The 18,942-nt window shown below is 55.6% G+C and overlaps 4 protein-coding genes across 4 annotated transcripts in view; 1 reads left to right on the forward strand and 3 right to left on the reverse strand.

The window, feature by feature from the left end:
* L226DRAFT_576783 (uncharacterized protein) overlaps window positions 1–541 on the reverse strand; it is a gene marked incomplete at both ends in the record, with an annotated part of 1,472 nt that extends 931 nt beyond the window's left edge. Inside the window, 3 exons of the mRNA XM_067685444.1 lie at window positions 25–282; window positions 339–484; window positions 521–541. Of these exons, the coding sequence (XP_067528551.1) occupies window positions 25–282; window positions 339–484; window positions 521–541 (425 nt within the window). The remainder of the gene's footprint in view (window positions 1–24; window positions 283–338; window positions 485–520) is intronic.
* A 6,970-nt stretch (window positions 542–7,511) lies between these two features.
* Window positions 7,512–8,722, reverse strand: L226DRAFT_474097 (DDE-domain-containing protein; the record flags this gene model as incomplete). The annotated part of the gene is made up of 2 exons (XM_067676561.1): window positions 7,512–7,929; window positions 7,986–8,722. Coding segments are annotated over 2 exons (1,155 nt in total), but the record flags the coding sequence as incomplete, so codon positions are not given.
* Window positions 8,723–10,166: 1,444 nt separating this feature from the next.
* L226DRAFT_527517 (uncharacterized protein) lies at window positions 10,167–11,137 on the reverse strand (the record flags this gene model as incomplete). The annotated part of the gene is made up of 4 exons (XM_067679125.1): window positions 10,167–10,439; window positions 10,707–10,819; window positions 10,872–11,013; window positions 11,102–11,137. The coding sequence occupies 4 exons, from the start codon at window positions 11,135–11,137 to the stop codon at window positions 10,167–10,169; spliced, it is 564 nt and encodes a 187-aa protein (XP_067528553.1).
* Window positions 11,138–15,404: 4,267 nt separating this feature from the next.
* On the forward strand, window positions 15,405–18,558 carry L226DRAFT_527518 (uncharacterized protein; the record flags this gene model as incomplete). Its single annotated transcript, XM_067679126.1, has 11 exons — window positions 15,405–15,750; window positions 15,866–16,012; window positions 16,141–16,200; window positions 16,340–16,376; window positions 16,567–16,619; window positions 16,684–16,887; window positions 16,970–17,207; window positions 17,445–17,582; window positions 17,932–18,014; window positions 18,159–18,372; window positions 18,465–18,558. 11 exons carry the CDS (start codon window positions 15,405–15,407, stop codon window positions 18,556–18,558), a joined length of 1,614 nt encoding a protein of 537 aa, XP_067528554.1.
* Between the last annotated feature and the right edge of the window lie 384 nt (window positions 18,559–18,942).

The following is an 18,942-nucleotide window of genomic DNA, read 5'->3' on the forward strand; positions in this document are numbered from 1 at the left end:
GGGGTTTCCGGCGCCGGGGCGGACTTCTCCCTCTCCTTCCCCTTTCCCTTCGATCGGGGTTTCGACGGGCCGGGCGCATTGCCATCATCGTTGTCGTTGTCGTTGTCGACAATGATGGGCTCGACACAGGGTTTCTTCTTCCCCTGTTGGGCCTCGGGTGGGGCTTCTCCGCCCTCGCACTTCTTCTGCCGCTGTTGGCAGGCGACGCACGCCTTCGCGCGGTCAGAGTCGGTGTACCACAAGCACGAGGTGTTCCGCCCCGTGCACCCGTGACAGGCCGCGCTGTAAAGAAGTCAGCTCCATCGGACCTCCGAACCCCGAACCCCGCTCCGACTTACATGGCAGCCATCCGCGGCCTCTTCTTCTCCTCCTCCCGCTTGCGCTTCCGCTCCTCCTCCTTCTTGTGGGCCTTCTCCACTGCCTTCTGCGTCTCCTCCTCCAGCCTCCGCTTCTCCTCCTCCTCCCGCTCCCGCGCGATGCGGAGCTGCTCCGTTGCCCGTCAGATTTGCTCTTCGAGCACGGCGGTGTCGTTCGGGGCCATGGGTGGTGGTGATGGTGGTGGTAGAGGACGAAGGAGTTCCTAAAGATCTTCAACTCCGTCCAACTCTTTATATCCGACAATTTCAAATCCTCAACTCCGTGATGGCAGGGTCAGAACCCCGACTTCCCCGTCGACTCACCTCCCCGCCTGTCACCCTGAAACACTTCCCAGTTAGTCCTCGAGGGCTCCGACCCAGTGGGGGGACACTGTCACATCCCGTGCCCAAGTCCGCCCTGCCGCCCCTCCGACACAACCCCGACCCGACTACCCCTGAACTCCGCCCCTTTCCCGGCTAATACTTCACCACCCCTGCTCCTTTCCCTCCTGCCTTATCTGGACTTCCGCCCGGACTCCGATCACCCCCGACCCCCGCTCTGTCATCCGATCGTACTATGACATTTGTATCCGCGGCCTATACTTACTAGTCCAGTTTATTTGCTTCCGCTCCGTCATCTCCGCAGTCCGCCTCCTGTCTCTACTCCTATCGGGCTCCGATCGGACATTCGGACTTTTGTATATAAACCCTACCTTACAGTCGCATAGTTCTTCAGTTCTGATATCTCGTTTACCCTCTCGACTACTCAGCACTCAATCTATCTGACTTCTCTGCCAACCTCCGTCTGATCTCCGTCCAACCTTCCGACCGAACCTCCGACCTCCGACCTCCGACTTCTGCTCTCATCTCTGTTCATAACTCTCTGCTTGACTCTCTTATTCGTAGCTTGCTCCGGTATAAACTCCAGAGCCTCTTGTCGGACTTCCGCAAATTGAAGACATCGACGACTCTTCGGGCGTTGGTCAATAACTTCGCCAAAGTCTTCATTCCCGCGCACCATCGGACTTCGGACTTCGGACTTCCCTTCGGAGTTCGACTTGTGCGCATAGTCCTAACAGATGTAGCAAGCACGAACTTCAAAGTCGACGACGGAGGTCAGCATGTCGCAGCCACCATGTGATATGGGTATCCACGTCGGTGGCTGAACAAGCGCCTGTGCTCTGTGCTCACGCGTGCCTCGAGACTGCGTGAAGTCTTCAGCCTTCCCAAGTGCAATTCTGGCCTCCAACCTGTCGCGTTCTCTCACAAAATTTACAGAGTATGTTTTGGTTGTTTCAATATCCTACATACATGACAGATAGAGTCCAGATGGCACCGGTCTTGCCGTTCCCTCGCAGCTTACCTCAAAATCAAACGACCAAAACATTGCCCAGGTGATCCTTAATCGAAAAAACTCTCTTCCGTATCATCGCGTCGACCCCGCACTCCTACAGACTTCGTCGATTGTGAGTACCACTTTCTAGGGAGCGCCCGGTCAGGAACAAATATGCATAAACAACTGAGGGCCCGCAGGCGTTGCCCCTCCCCACATGGAGGGCCCCCGGTTTGCTGATGTTTAAACGACACATGTGTAACGGTCCCCGTTACCGTGACTTACCTGTTTCGGAATCCCGTACATACAGCGCTACGCAACATCTCGCTCTCTTCGCCAAACCAACGCCAGTGATGGCTTGGTCGTCCGTTCCCTCGCTTTGCCTCGTCATGTAGCTCGCTCTAGCCCTCTGAATATCATGTCTTTGATCACCTTGTGACCCGCGTCCGACGACCGGCCGTTACAACATGGAGGCTCAAACCCTCCCACATTGTCCCCAAGTCTCATTTAAAGCAAGTGCACCATGGCTAGCACGCCGATACATGCACCATGGCTAGCATGCCAATACAGTTTTCCCTCTGTTCAAACACGGTTATCTCCTCCTTGACCTCCCGCAGGCTCGCTCTCACCAACCCGCTGCCCCCTTTCTCGCGCACATCCCAGACTGCGCATCACCTGACAGCCCTGTCACGTGACAGTATATATGGTGTAAGTCATGATCAGCGCCCAGCCATGGCCAGTTCAATCTCCTCGCCCTGTTGCCGTGCAGCACCGTCCCCTCGTCCCCGCCCAGTGCGTCCAAGGAACTGTACTGATAGAACATACGCAAGCATCGTCGGTTTCGCAGCTGCACACGCTAACAGGATCCGCAACAAGATAGCCGACGACGATGATGTGTACTGCGCGTTTGGTCGCAACAAGAAGAAGCAGGTACCGGGGAAGCGAGGACGGTAGCACCAGTGGTTCGGAGGTCGACCTTGCAGTGTTCAAGGGCAACGGGAGTGGAGGCTTCAACAAGGTTGAGGTGTGCAGCAGGGTCGTGTACAGGGCTGAGCAGGGATGATCGCAAGAAACTGTGGGTACTCAACTCCCATCATCCGTGATGTTGCTCATTAAAAATTGTTCTACAAACTCTCAATCATCTTCGGCTTATGACCGCTATGCGACTCAAGGCGGAGGACCTCCCTTGGGAATGTGTCTACAACGTAGACAGCTTTCAAGGCAAGCATCGTCTCGTATATCGTATCATATCCTACGACTGAAGAGTCGTGTCTTCCCGCCCATATCCAGGTCATGAAGCGGCCTATGGCATACGCTCGCTTGATCCTCTACGCACCTCGCGCGCGCGTTTCGCCCTACCCGTTACCCCCTTCTCGCTCGTGCACCTTCCCGGAACCGTCGTAGTAACGCTGTGTACCTCGTAAGTAGCAATAGCAAGATCGCTCTCCTCATGGCGATGCCGTCGCGCGATTGCAGGATATTCGCGGCGCGAGCGAGCGCGCCCACTCTGCCCAGTGCACCGACGAAGCTGGAGGAGGGTTGAGGGTTTAGCGACGCCGGGCCCGGAAAAGACCCCTTGCCGGTATTCTCATCGGAGACCTGCCATGCCTCGCACTTTTGACCCAGCAGAGCAAACTGGCGATGGCAAGGATGTATTCAATATTGCGCGAGTGCGTACGTACTACTTGCACTCGCGATGTATGGTTTCACGATGACACGACATATTTCCAGTCATATGTTGGTCTCTTCGCTATTGTTTGGACGTTGGGTCTATCTGTGATGGAAGATTACACCCGGCTTTCACAGACTAATGAAAGTCTCCGCTATGTCTAAGATCTATACGCTCAGAACATCCCGTCTGTGAACGAAGAGTCTTGGCGTGTGGGCGTGCCTGGCTAGGGCCGTATGACAAATTCACTACAACAGTAACGGCTCGTCTCCCCCGATTTTCTTGTCGAGATATGCTCCCGCGGGCTCTGCGTCAGCTGGACGGACTTGTGTGTCTGTAAGGGATCTTGCTACCTGTGATACTTCCCCTAATGTGGATGGAAGAGTCGGTTTAGTACGCGTTTAGGAATTTGAACAGCTCTTCAGGTGCTGTCATATAAACCGTCGAGTGTATGCGAAGAACGTCACTTCCATGCTCCAAGACCGCATGCACATCAGATATCTCACTGCTGCCGATGTCTTTCGGCTCTGTGTAGTGGCTTACGTTGTGTACGCTATCTTCGTTTGTCCGCGGGATGTAAATCTCAGCTCGGCCACATGCAGAGTGCTGTGGAGCTACAGGGAGCAGGTGTTGCGCCCATTCGCAAGGTAAGACGTTCAAAGCGGCAGGTTACAATATATTCATGTAAGATACAGAGGCCTTACGAGTGCATCCAAGCACATCCTCACATGGAGAGAGTACCTCGGTGACCACCTACTACGGCCTGGCGACGGGATGGTCTAACCGCCACCTATGGAGCATGGACGCCGGAGGGTGTGCATTCGGCTTGCGAGCCCATCTCGTGATACGATTGGGCTAATCTCAGTGTCAGACCGTGCACACGTTGACGTGACTGTACAACCCACCGGGAGGAATTGAATTTGTGATCGCGCTTTCTGCTTTTTGACTCGTATGGGGCCGATGCTATGGTCAGTGTCAGGAGCAGGGCTACATGTATCTCGGTCAGTTCAGTATTGGATGTGAAAGGGGCGCACTCACTCCTGTGGAACCACAGTATAATCAGGAGCAGCTGTTGCCTCGTTGGTATCCCTCGATGTTAACTGCGGGTCCGACTTGGGCTAGGCTACGTTTTCAGCAAGGTTTCGAGGCGATCTCGGAAGGAACATACCTGCGTCGATGCCTGCGCATTCGCAGTGACTGCGTTGTACGTTTCGCGAGCTTTGTATTCAAATTTGAAGTAGGATGGACCATCGTTCGGGCGGTGGATAGTCCAATCGAACTGTCGACCCTGGTAAGGTTCCGTGAGCGGTCATCATCGGTAGCACCGCGGCAGACAGCTCCGAATACCTTATGCACCTCCGGGCTGAGGTGAGAGGACTCGTGGTTTAAATGGAAGTCGACCGTATCAGGGAAGGACATGTTTGGCGGACCGCTGGACAGAAGAGTTGATGATGGGGAAGTATTACATCGAGTATGAGCAGTCGAAGGGCATTTATCTGTAAATCGTCGTCGGCATCATGTCTGACGAGTGGCACAGTGCACGTTATTCCCATATTGAGGAATATGTCTCTCCAAGGTACCAGCTGCGAAGGGACGTCCCGCGATCGCGGCTGGTTAGCAGCTGGGTGGCACAGCGCACAAGCGCATGCATTCGCCGAGTGGCACAGCAGAGCGCCTTGAACGGCCATGAACATCTCCCCACGGCGATCATGTATCAATACGTAAATTTGTTGTCAATGGGCAGAAGTACCTTTTAGAGTGAAATACCCGCTTGAGGCTCGGAAGCTCAGCGTGCACATACAGTGACGCTCATTAATGATGCAACCCCCCAAATCGGGAAGGTGCCTCATATCACCCAACTGACCCCTCGCAGCGTTAACCAAACATGCTATATCAAAGACGAAGGAGATATTGTTCAGTCTAAGCAACCAGAACAAACATTTTTATGGAAGGGGCAGGGGAGGAGGGCGTACACGTCACCACCGTAGCCGGACTGGAAAACGCCCTGTGTTTTTGGGCGATGTGAACAACCTTCCCGATTTGGGGGGTTGCATCATTAATGAGCGTCACTGTAGCCCAGGACAAGCGCCCATATGGCACTGTTCCCTCCCATCAACTACTATGCCTTCACCAGTAATGCAATTCCGGAACTCTTACTTGGCTATCTCCTCCGTCCCTTGGGCGATTCTTACCGGATCTTCAGGTATGGATTCCGAGTCGTCTTGAGCACCTCTCACGAATTTATGGAGGTGAACGGACAAGATGGGAGGCAAAGCGAGGGCGAGCACTGAATCGCAACAGTAATGCAATCGCCTGACCCCCCGGGTCACGCCTGTGTCACGGGCGGTAAGGCGGCACATTCAGGCTCCGACTCGGCACAGCTCGTCCGAGATCACATCGCGCGCGGCGTCGCGCGCTGCCCAGGTCGTGTCTTCACGGAAGTGCTCGTTTGTGTTGATCACTATATCTACATCTACGGAAGGAACTATGCGATGTATTGAGTATGTGCGAACGATTATTTAGGGTCTATTCAATGTGATAAGGGTGGAAAAAGTGTGGCATTAGGACAGAATGTGTCGGGGTAGCGCGTACTAGTTGAAGACAAGTTCCGAGTGACGATGGGAGTAGGGCTATGGTATTGTGAATTGGGTATAGAACATGTGTGATTGGTAGGGTAATGGGGTTGCGAAGGGCTCGAAGTATGATACATAGAATAAGAATAAGGATAATTACCATCATGACTGGGACTTGGAGTGTATGAGGTGTCCGGAAGCGTTTGAAACAGGTCCAGGGTGGCTCTTGAAGAGAATGCATGAGTGTTTGAATAGCCAGAACCTTGAAGAGGTATAATCGGGTGCAGGCATGTTGGATATGTGTGAGCGGAGGTGGTGATCGGGGCAGGGGAGTGCGGGAACAAAGGGGAGGGAGGTTGAGGTGGGAGTGGGTCAGAGGACTCGACAGGAACTTCCGAGTGAATGCGACGGCGCTGTGTGGGAGGCTCATTCTCATCGGCCCAATCAGGAGCGGCAGGACGCTTCTGTGCCTGCTTGAAGAGACCACAATAGCGCTCTTCTCCTTGGCGGGCCGGATGGTCATTGAAGTACTTCTGGATCGCGTTCTTGAGAACCTCCTTGGTGGGCCTCTTGATTGCAGGGTCCAGAACGATTCCGAGCTCATGGACGAGCGCCTGCAAATCCGGGAGAAGCTGTCTGGAGAGGCCACCTGTGTATGTAAATGACAGATCCCTCCGCATGGCCGCCTGCTCTTCAGCCTTGCGTTCACGCGCTGCCTTTCGCGCTTCCTTCTCAGTCGCCTTGGTGAGCCGCTCCGCTTCCTGAGCCTTCCAGGCATCTTGACCAGACCCGGACGTGATGCAGCGTGACTTGGTCGTCAGTGTGCGAGTCTTCTTCTGCGTGGCGTTGTGGTGGAGCTTCTGCTGCAGGTCCTCTATCTCGAGTGCAGCCATACTTGCGTGAATGTTCGAGCTCTCGAGATCTGCAACAAGCCCTTGAATGCGCGCCATCTGAGCACGAACGGCACGCTCATAGGCGGCTAACCGGACATGGGATGGGATGTGTACAGAGCGTGCGGTGTTGAGCGTGTCTTGAAGGTCATGATCGTCACCGATCCGAGTCGATGCACTTGTTGCTGTGATATGCGCCGTCCTCCGGTGGTTGCCCAGTCGTGTTTGGTCACTGCCAGGGGGTTCTGAGGGTGTCTGAGAGGTCGGAGACAACGTCGAGGCAGCAGGGCTGGATGTGGTGCTGAGAGGGCGCCTCGGATTAGACGTGAGGATGGTGCCGTCCGGATGGAAGACAATGACTGGGGGGTATGTACGCTCATAGCGGGTAGAGAGGTCATCATCGAGGACCTCTTCATCGGTAGCAGACTTCCAGTCCTCGTCTGAGGACAGGTTGCCTTCTCCAATTTCAGAGAGAAGGTCCTCATCGTCAAAGAGGTCGTCAAACTCATCCGAGGTTGCAGTGCTCGAAGTTGCGTCGCTTTCGCCATCCTGAGTAACCCTGGTAGCAGTGCGAGTGGACTCGGGATCGGGATTGTTGGAGTATTGGATGGTGCAGGGGTAGGATGTGGGAAGGTGGGCATGCCGGGAAGTGTTCTTGCTCGGCGCAAAGTCTTCGGGACCAAAGACATGCGGGTTGAGCGGATTGAGACCACTTGCACGGAAAGCTGCGCGCACAAGTTCCGGAGTGACTGACACCTCACGGACGCTCATGTACTCCCGCACGACGTCTGCTTTGGGCATCTCATGGTCGGTCTCCCTAACGATATCATCGCAGCGCTTCTTCCATGCTCCAGATAATTGTGCAAAGACGCCGACGTCGAGGGGTTGAAGCTTGTGTGTGGTGTGTGGGGGAAGGCAGAAGAGGTGTATGCCGTGCTCCAGTGCAAGCTCGACGAGACGCGGTGTCGAATGAGAGTTATGGCCGTCATAGATGAGCAGAATGGGTGCGTCGGATATCCGCTGAGCGTTGGCCTGAGGGATGAATGAATGCTCGAACCACTCTGCGCATAATTCATCATCTGTCCATCCATTTGGCGACATACAGACGCTGCAACCTGTCAGTACAATGTCCGAACTTGAAACACAGTGCGCAACATCTCTTACAGGATATCCGGGTCGACATCAAACCATTCTTTGTGAAAACCCTTACCCGGGAAGATGAATGCTGGCTTGAGGCTCTCGCCGTCCGCGCGCACGCATTCAATAACCGTAACTAGCTCGAGATTTGCGCTTCGTAGTTTGTACATCGGTCGCTCAGACCTATGTAGTATGTACTTCTCTTGCTCGCCATTGCGCCTCCCCCGCTGTATGCCCTTCTCGTCCATGTTGTACACGTGCGCCCATGGAATGTTGTGCTCCTCCATCACCTGGCGAAGGAGCTCGAAGTGGTGTTCAACGGTTGCCTCGTTGAACGCTTGTGCGCGCTTCGGGTCAAGTCCGGATGGCTTGCCCAGCTTGAGCTCCTTGTGCCGTGCGAGGAAGCGCGAGAGCCATTTGCGCGATGGGGTGCGATGGCGCGCGGAGATGCGCTTCACCTTCTGGCGTACGGTGCGCTTGTTGAGCGGTCGGCCAATCTGACTGAGATGGACAAGCCAGTCGACGAGTGCACGCTCTTGCGCGTGCGTCAGAATCTGTTGGGACTCGTGCGCGAGGTTCCGGGGCTTCGTGACACCCTTATAGCGACGGAGGAGGGTGTCATAGCTCACGTTGAAACGCCTCGCCGTCGGCTTGACATGGCCCTTGCGCTGGTCTTCCGGAAGGGAGTTCAGGTACTCGATCGCGCGGTTGATGCGCTCTTCATGCTGCGCGGCTTCACGTTGCTTCTTATTTGGGCGGCCCATTGACAGCGGCAAGAAGGGCAGTCGCAGGAGTCAGAGCGCACAGGAGGACAAGGGTGAGTGGACTGGACTGGTTGCGAAGGGCGAAGCTTACTGACGTCGTGCTCTGCGAGATCGCGATCTCAGGGGCCGAGGTCGGCAAACCTCGAATTTGGACCCCGACCTTCATCTGTGGCTGACTGTCACGCTCCAAGGCCTCTTCTCTTGTACAGACTCACCATCTCACTGGATTCCCTCGGAAATTTGACTGGAACACAGTTCAAGGTATGTCTTGAAGCTATCGAAGTTTTGTGAGGTTCCGGTGAGAGAGAGGACGAGCCGAGGGCAATCAGTGCCGAGCACGCACGACTCTCCAGCTTCCTACTTGAATATCTTAGCCCCCACTCATCGCAATTTTGCGTGGTTTTCACAGCCGTATTCACAAGAAGATTGCGCTTACATTGCAGCAAGAATCAAGACGATCGCTCAAAAACTCGGGGAGATAGACCCCCGATTGCATTACTGTCGCAGTTTTTGACCGATTGCATTACTGGTGAAGGCATAGTACCTCCATCAGTTGGATGCCTCCGCAAATGTGAACGCGCTCTCGTCCCGAGAAACATCACGAAATTGTGGTAACGTACGCAATCTTCCGTTGTACAACCTCAAAAGTCGCTGCGACGTAACAGTTCATCTATGTGGCACCCCCGGCAGTCCGGTCGCTTGGCTCATTCGGGAAGAACTTGCGCCGGAACGGTCCCAGCCCAGGTGTGGTACGGTTCCTCAACACATCGCGACATAGCGCGATCGACCCGGGTGCATGTTCACTTTCAACTTCTGACACCTCGCGCGCCGCAGCTGCAGAAGACAACGCCCGCCTTTTTCTGCACTTCGAGTCTACTTGCTTTGGTCATCCTCGGCGCACTGATCGTTGTTGCACACAAGGTGATGAGATTTTTGTCCAAAACCATCATCAATTGATTCTGATTATTGCTTTAATCTGTAGTACCTGCCAGACTCGACCTTCAGGGACACGTACTGCGTCCGCGCCGCTTTCACGGGCTTCCTCAGTTTTTTAGCAAACGCGAGCTCGCTGTGCATCGTTTGTCACTTCAGTCGATTCATGTCCATCGTCGGCGTCGATGCATCCTGCATATGTTGGTCCCGCCCCGTACAGTTCGGCATTCGGAGAGTCCCACGCGATACCGGGGATGCTGCTTTCATACCTTGAGTGGCGCCGATCCACTGTTCCCGAGCGCGGCAGGAGCGCCCTCGTGTTTGACACTCGGTGAGTCTGTAGTGTATCCTCCCGCATTGAATCCTGTTCGTAGATATCATCAATATCAGTTGCTCAGTTGCTCTCTTGATATAGACCATGCGTTGTTCTCGTTCCCTCAAGCTCTCTTTCGGCCATTGCACCTCGGTAGACCGAAAGTTGGGGAGTATAGGGATTCAACGTTACAGCAGTCTAGGCTCCATAGGTATGTGTGCCACCCGCTCGCTCTGCGTCATGCGAAGAGCTCCCGGCTTTCGCCGTGTATGGCTTCAGGTCTTTGCCTCTCACGTCCGTGGCAATGCACGAGAGCTCTGGCAGGGCACCGTTCCCAGTAGTCAGTATCCGCTCTTTGCATATTTTAGATAGTGAGCACTGGGCAGAACGCGCGGCATAGACGATGCTGCGACAACACAATTCATAGGTCTCGGTACATATCGTGAATACTACCCATCGATTCATCGTCCGCTATGGATCGCCATAGGAGCGCAGCTAATAGCTCTCCGTCAGCCTCAGTGTTGAGTTGTCGGTTTGCTAAGCGTTTGTGATCCAAGGTATTTCTAGTCAGCGCCTGACGTATAGTACTCAGTGCGCTCAAGAACTTCCAGAATGCTGCTTGCTCTAGGAAGCGTAATTCCATTTCACCGTCTTGATATCTGCAGCGCACCTGCAGCTCCCGCTTGTTTGTAAACACGTTAGTTGAGAGGCCAAAGCAGAGCAATCAATAGGACATACCTCCCAGCACTCGACGGTGAAGCCCTTGTCTACTGGGAGAAATCTTGCATCTTGATCATGAACGAGATCCTCCTCTGGGCCATCTGTGAGCCTAAACTCCGCAGACATTCCATCTGGTGATTCATTAGCATGGTTAGTACTTGCTGCAGCGGATACGGTACTCACGCTGATTGAGAACTTGAACATGCAGAAATGAGGCCCATTTAGCAACCCAGGCCCCATTCGGTTGCTTCACCTCACAAGGCATTGATTCGGCATCGGGTATAGCAGCGATCTCGTTGCTGAGCGGATTATATGAGCTCCAAAGCTGATTTCAAGTGTGTTAAAGGTACTCACGGCGATGTGGTCATGGCGACCGAAGATGCACTGGGTCAGCTCCTTTCCAACCGACTTACATTCAATTTATACTCGGACCACATGATCTGCGCCATAGGGCGACCATTCCTGGCCTTTGTCTTACTTGGAAAAAGACTTGAAGCCTACATCAACTGATTCAATTTCAGATTCGCGCATACCTCATTGACCAACTCAGGAGATACCCTCAATCGCAAGCGCCGCTCGTCTCAGTGATGCAAATGCCTACAGTTCAATTTTCGAGACGGTCAGCTGTCGCCGTCGTACAGGTATATATATATTTACTCGGTCAGTCTCGGTGCATGAGTGCAAATCATAGTAGATAGATCAGTACTTGCCGACATTGTCTCGCTGTCTCCGCTGTCCCTGCACGCACACCTCTCGAGATTCGATGCCCACGACGCTGAGATGGTTTCGCGAGCCTTGCACAGTCGGCGGTGTCTCCGCGGAGAACTCCGGCGGAGAGTCCGTCGTGCGCTTAGAGTGTCATGCATGTCATGGCCCGCCCTCGCGCCTGCACTCTCTGTAACGGGATCCCGACGTCCTGCCCTGCGCGCGGCCCGACGCTTTGTCTCGCGCCAATATCCGCTTAGACATGTCGTTCTACGCCGGTCCATATCGTGGCCGACGCTTTGTTGCCTATCTAAATGACTTCAACCGCTCAGAATGCCGTCAAAATTCGTCTGCTCGCCGCTGCCCTCCCCTCCGAGTCGTTATAGGCGAGGAGCTTGGTGACCTCAGGGGTGCGTAGTGAGCATGTGGTTGAGTTCGAGAAGCTTAAGGTTCATGGTGGGCGACGTAGGGTTCTAGTGCATGGCGCCGAGAATTCACGAGGACACACCGCTAGCATAGCCATAACCTCGCGTCGGGGCGGGAGGCTACACCGTGCGCCCGGAATCAAGTAAGTATTTGGCACTTATTGTTGCTTGCGGGACTTGAATAGTATGCGGCCCTCCGGGCGCCCAATTCTGGATCAGCCGGAGATCCCGCCGATCGACCGCTCTGGACTCTCTCTCTCCCTTCTCTCTCTCTCTCTCTCTCTCGCTCTCCCGTGGAGTCTCCAATTCCTGTACGTTCTTGTCGTGTTTCGTCGGCCAGTAAGCTTGCACACGCTGATTGCATTCATCTTCCCGATGAACTCGAACCTCTGCGGTAGATGGGCGCCCTGCGATCGTCATATGTAGCTGCTTGCTAATAACCACGTATCACAAGAGTCCCAAGGATAATCAGCCCTGGTGAGTCGATCGGCCATCCAGTATATACGTGTACTTGAACTCGAGTCGGATGCATTCACGTCGGGTTTAGATCGCTACTTGTCGCACTCCGGACACTCCGACTCCGTCCCCCCCAGTGACATCAACACACCATGCGAGAATGTCTCGTGGTCCCATATAGCAATCTTATCCCCGTGTACAACCCCTCGCTCCTCCGGATGGGTGCATTATCACACGCGTTCAAACCAGGAGGGCTGAATGATGTTGCGAACTCATGTACGAGAGCCTTCGCTTTCGAGGTCAGGGGGTGCTATATCCTCCAGGTGGGCAGGGCCTTGGTGAAATCCGTACTCAGGGCCGATCTCTCCGAGCGGGTCTGGCCCCCAATCTAGACGTCAAGACCGCGTCAGGAAAATGAAGACGAGAATGGATGGTACGGAGAGGGAAGGATCAAGACCATCACGATCATTCTGTTCAGAAACTTACGACTGGACACGGAGGTGCGGTCAGAACGTACCGTAGCAGTTCTGTTCATACCACCGTGTCTCAATATCATCCAGGACTTCGCGATCATGATGGAAGGCCATTACCTCCAAGCCGGCGCGGTCATCCCAGGCACGCCAGAATCGGAATACAATTCGAAACGACGTCGTCGCGAACTCGCTCTCCGACCGCACCATGGCGAGTGGAAGACAAGATGAGCATGCTCCTGGAGGACATCCACACCTCGTGCAACGTCCCACAGTGCAAGTTCCACTTCTTCACTGATCGCAGACGCGCCCCGCGCTTCGCTAACGCCTACTACTATACATCTCTTGACAAGACACAACTGCAGACGAACATGGATTGCTTCATCTGGCGGATGCCGTTTGAAGGTGGCGATCATGAACAGAAGTGAGAAGATATCTGACTATGTGCGCGCGAAGCACATTAACGACCAGTGGGACACCGCCGAGGACATCCCGCGGCATAGAGGTGACCATGGCCACGGAGGCTATTCCGGTGAGGACGGCAAGGTAGATTCATGCTGATCCGCATCGACTCCGAACGGGCGGCGACGCAGTATTCTCCTCACGCGCCCGCTTACCCTGCACACGCCCAGCCTTTCGTCCCGCTCGCCTTTTTCGCTCGCGCGTCCTCCTGGACACCTGTTCTCGCCTTACTCACCGACACGGGACAAAAGCGGCTCGACTCCGCCGCATCCGCGCCCAACCGCCACGTCCTGGGTCCGCGCGACACGTCTGTCCGACGAAGCTGGACGTGTCGATAAGAACTGCACTTGGATGTTGCTGCCCGACGTCCACCGAGGCTTTTAACTTTCTGTGGTGAACATGCACAAAGACTGACCGATTGAAGACTCGGTGGAGTTGCATAGAAACGGATGCGCCTCGAGGGTACACTCGATGAGGCGCGGGGACAACGCCTGATGTCCATTGCTGGACCTAACCGGCGGTTCTGCTGGGAAGTCGGCGAACAGCGCGTACTACGTAGTGCGGTATTAGACTCGGGATCCAGAGGTCCAGCAATGTACGGTTTGTGGTCCGTATCGAGACCTAACTCTATCGCGCAGCGGTGTTAGAACTGTCGGAGAGTGGGTTTATGCGGAGCGGGGTCAGGTACGAATGACGCTCCGTAACTTTCTCCCATTCGATCATTTTCTCGCGATAGCAAGTTCGTGAACATGATCCTGCACATTGCTTGATCCCGTTGTCACACTAGAGCGAGCTCGCGAATGCGAGTGCTCTCATTTCGAAAGCCTATAATGCACAACTACTAGTTACAGAATGATGGGATTGTATACACTGGATCCGGGTGGGAGTGTGAGGTCGATCAGAATAGGCGCAGCCTGCGAGGACTCGATGCCACGAGTGTCGCGTCGTTCTTCCTCTACCGCTGCAACATCCCGGAACAACCGCGCCGCTGAGGTTCCCATCCCGGTTGCAACTGTTTCTGATCGTTGCAGCGGGGTTTGAGCGGTCTGGGGCCTGGAAGAAGCGGGGATGCCTTCCTGAGCTACCCCGAGGGAATGTAGAGGTGGGTTCGCCTCTCCAATCAGTTGCTCCGGGAACAGGCGCCTGGTAACCCATTCAAACTTCTTCGGCCAGTCCCCATAACGTGTTCCCTCATGCTTGCACTGAAGTTTGAGTGAGCCTGCGAAGTGCAAGAAATCATGCAGCCCACGATCAGAGGTACATACCTCGACATATTTGCAGCCGAACATAACATAGCCGACCCTGCAACAGGTTCTGATGGCAAGTACTTTGTTGCATAGAGGACAGCGGTATTGATCTTTGGCGAGTTGGGTGTAGAGACGAGGGCGTGCCATGCTCGACGAGGTTTGCCTGTAGCAATGAAGCTTGACAGTATGGTGTTTAAATATCTGCAGCCGGGTTCTATCCCAGCAGACAAAGAAGGCTCGATGTGCCGTAAGCGACAAGTGCGGGCTCGGAGGACAGTGGCACGTTGTGTGCCGCAGCACGGTCGCGCATGACGGAAAGCAAATGCTACAAGCGGAGAACTGCCTGGAGGGCACCGAAGCGGATCATCGGGAGTAATTGCTGGAACAGAACCTTTGCCTGCAGCTGGCCTCGTGGACGATGGGGACCTGTCACTGTAAGGCGGCGTGTGAGCAGCTGTGGTACTTAGCACAAAGCAGAGAGACGCGGCGTACGTGTGTCGCAACCTCGGCAATCTGGATCGCAAGCTAGCTTATCGGGGATGGGGAGCTAGGGCAAGAAGTTGTCGGACTTGGTGAACTGCAGTTTAGAGAGATTAGCCGTGTCGGATGCACTTGCCGGAGGGCTTTGTCAGCTCAGCCTACGGACGGCTAAGTATGTGCGAGTCGCTAGCTAGATCTTCATGGAGGCCGTAAGTCAGTTCGTCAATTCTGCTGGTCTCTGTCCCCAATGCAAGAGGTTCCGCTTGATCACCAACTGTGTAATCGCGGGGGGGAGTGCTGGGGCCAGCCGAGCCCGAGAGGCCGGCACCCAGCGTCCAGCAGAGCGGTGCACCGGCGCTTGCACGGCGACGCCTAGTTTTCTTCCTCGCCATCACGTCCTCGACGCTCGCATCCTCCCGCTCGCTCGCTTAGTCTCACGCACCTCGCGTTTCGGAAACACTCGTCGAGATCATGTCCTTTGCCTTCCCGACCGAGCTGCAACTTCCCGATGAGGCTCCCCAGCCTCCAGCGGCCGACAAACCCACACTCCGGTCGGCAGGCAAAGGCAAGGAAGTCGCAGCAGCCCAGGCGGTCGCCATCGAAAAGGAGAGTGCTCCTGGCTCCAGCCTCCACCAAACCCGGCACCAAGAAGGGCAAGGCAAAGCCAGCGCCTGCCTCGGAGCAACCAGCGGCACATCAATGCATCAACACGCGACCACGAGTCAGGCACCGACGACCTCGACGGCTGCTGCTGCGGTGCCCGACGCTGGCCCAGACGTAGTGAAAGCCCTCAACGAGAAGATCCACCAGCTTATTCGTCGGCAGCAGGCGGCTGCTGCCTAGCAAGCTGCAACCCCGAGAGCGCAAGCCGACCGCTCCCGGCGCGCCCGACGCACGCCGAGCCGAGCCTGCAACGCGACCGCAAGCGACAGCGCCGCCCCCTCAGGCGCTGGTCGCGAGCCAGAGCGAGTTGGACAGGGCGCGGCTGCTCGTGGAAACGGCGGGGCGCGCCCAGCTCCCGGCGGCGAAGAGCTTGCCCGCCATCGTGCCTGGAAAGCGCGCGAACACCCACCAAATCGGTAAGTCTTCCGGTCCCCATGTCACCGAACCCCGCACCCGAGGCTGCACACTGTTATAGCACCTGTGCCCGCGCGATACCGTCCGGCCGCACATATATATATATATCGTCTTGCACCTCGCACCGCAGAGAGTTCCGTCACGTTTGGCTCCGAGCTAGTAAAACCGTCGTCCGTATCCCGTACCGCTAGTGAGCGCTAGAGCCCCCGACGCGTGGATCGCTAGCACCGTCTCCGGCATACATAGCCCGGCATGTTATCCTCTCTTCTTTGTACGACTGTGATACCGTCCCGTATCGAGCATTACTGACGCGCCCACAACGTTAACAGTGATCCCCGAAATGTGCGCGTTTATCCGTCACGGCGGGTACGTGTCGTATTCCGCGCTGTAGCTACGGGCAGTGTTGGGTTGGTAGCGTCCCTCACCGTAAATAAGCCACTCGATCGCACCGGGGAAGAGCTCTCCTCGTCTCCGCCCAGTGCACCGACGAAGCTTGGATTGCCATGGCCATGGCTACCTAGGCTATCATGCGCGCCTTCCGCTGGCCGGCACCCAGCGTTTCTCCTCCTGAGAACACGGTGCTCCTCCTCCTCCTCAAGCTGCAGAGCAGTGCGCCAGCGCCTGTCCGCCCACACAGTTTCTTCTCCCCTTCCACGATCTTACCGCTTGCAAGCGGGTCGTTCAACGCTCGCTCGCTCTATCTACTTCTCGCTCTTCTCGCTCGCGTACTTCCGTAAACCTTCGACAAATAGTATACCCGTATCCCTTAGGGGATTAATAGCACCTAGCATCCAGCCCAACGGTGCAGGCTGCGCACAACCACAGGAGAATCGCGACGCGAGCGAGCCCGCCCACCCAGCCGCTCAAACTTCGCCGCGTCCGTGTCCGGCTTTGCCGGCCCCCCTGCCCAACCTTCTCATCCTGTGTGCGCGCCGCACCGACCCATCCCAGCGCCGTAGCGCACCGACGAGGCTGGACAATTGGTAACGAGGCGGACCTCTTCAAGAACAGTGACCTTGGTTCAAAGAACTGGACAGTCGAGGATGATGTGCCAGACTGGATGGAGGCGGCAGATATCAGAGGATGCTATGGACCCGTCTCCGTTCAGGAAGCGGCCTTCGCGTTGCAGCAGTTCACGCCCCGAGAGATCTTCGACCTTGGCATCCTTGACAGTAAGCTTGGGAAGGCCACCTCCAAGTACGTCCATGTCTTTGTTTCGAGTCTGCGGGAGTAGCGCTCATTTTCTACGCAGTATCTCTCAGCACTGATACTCCGCCGTGTCCTGTAACGGTGGCGACTTTCCCTTGACGTCGTTGATGAGCAAGACGGCGGTACGGGGTAACCTGACTGGCTTCCGACATCGCACCAACGAATGCTCAAGAATGGTCTGACGTACGTCCCTGATATTAGTCGTGCTGATTCATGTTGTTACAGGCATTCGTGCAGAGAGACTACTAGCATCGACAGCTGGTGCGGCACTCTGGACTATCCGACTTCACGCTTCAAGCAGCGACGGCCTCAAGGAGCTCTTAGCTCTTCTTCCAGGAAGGGATTGGATACAAGTATCACTTTGTACGCGTTTCCCTCCTGCAGCTCGTGGTCAGCGCTAACGGCTTCGTAGTTCCAACCCGTCACCCTCAACCGTTCGACAATCGACGGTTCCGAGCTTGACACTCCCCTTGCACCCCATATCCAGCCGGACTACTACGGCGACCTGTTATCAACACATTCGTTGACAAAACTGGGTTAGCGAAGATCGTCGAGCTCGCGACTTGGCGCGCGCCGTCTTCATCAACCACGTGCACCACTTGTGCACGTGGCTAGCGCGCTGGTTAGCAGCACCCGTTCACATGGACCTTGACTTCGCCTTTGTCAAGGGCGCGTTGTCCTTGGGGCTGAGTATTCGCACTCCATAACACAGGAGGAGAGCATCACCGGATCCAGCGAGTTACGTACCGGTTCTGATCATCGCACGAAGCTGTTCGATTGACAGCGACTTGGAAGGTGAGTCGCCAGGACCACGCAAGGACCACGGGAGACGTGTTGGTTGCGAGCTCACAGTCAGTCAGTCAGTCAGCGTGCACGGGAAACGCAAAGGAAAGGTAAGCACCGAGGCCATCAATGTGAAGCTTCTGTGTTCATGGAAAGTGGACGCAGATGAGCAGGCTCTTCCCACGGACGAGGCCGGGACACCGGTCCATCAACCTACCTCCCAGAGTCCGAGTCGAGCTGCCAACATGATTGCACTGTACCTGATAGACAAGCACCAACAGTCAGCACAGCACAGCACGTCATGGACGAACATTCTCAGTGTCGTCCTCGTCCTCGTCCCGTACCTCGTCCCCAGCACGTACAGCACATAGTATGCAATTGCACCGATTCCTTGGACATGTGAAGGTCAGCATGGTAGCGTCTTCAACGCATGATGACTGGACTGACTATGTGCTGGTCTAGCTGCAGGATCCGGGCGCGGCGTGAGGGCCGACGAACACGCGAGGGTGGGGCAAGAGACGCGTGTACGATTGGCGGGGACGAGTTAGGCGAGTAAGCAGAGATAGCCGTGTAGTACTAGTTGTCTCCAATAGACAGCACATCGATGTGTTTCCGGAAAACAAGTTCTGCGCCTGAATGTAGGTGCGGACTATACAAAATCTACAGAGAGAGCGGCGAGAGGAGGAAGAGTGGAGGACGGCCCGACTCCCGACTACTGATGGTGGGGAGCCGCCCGGGCTCCTATAAACGGTATAGAGCTAGCTAGCTGGCCTAGGCCTTGTACATCTCCGGGCGTCGCGACTCGCGACCGTTCGCTCGAACCCGGGCAGCTCCCTCCTCCCTCCCTCCTCCTCCTCCCTCCCTCCTCCCCCTCCTCCTCCTCCTCCTCCTCCGCCGCCGCCGCCTCGCATGTGCAGGTGTGAGGTGTGCAAAAGGATAT

This window comes from Lentinus tigrinus (assembly GCF_003813185.1).
Source record: "Lentinus tigrinus ALCF2SS1-7 unplaced genomic scaffold L226scaffold_79, whole genome shotgun sequence".
NCBI lineage: Eukaryota > Fungi > Basidiomycota > Agaricomycetes > Polyporales > Polyporaceae > Lentinus > Lentinus tigrinus.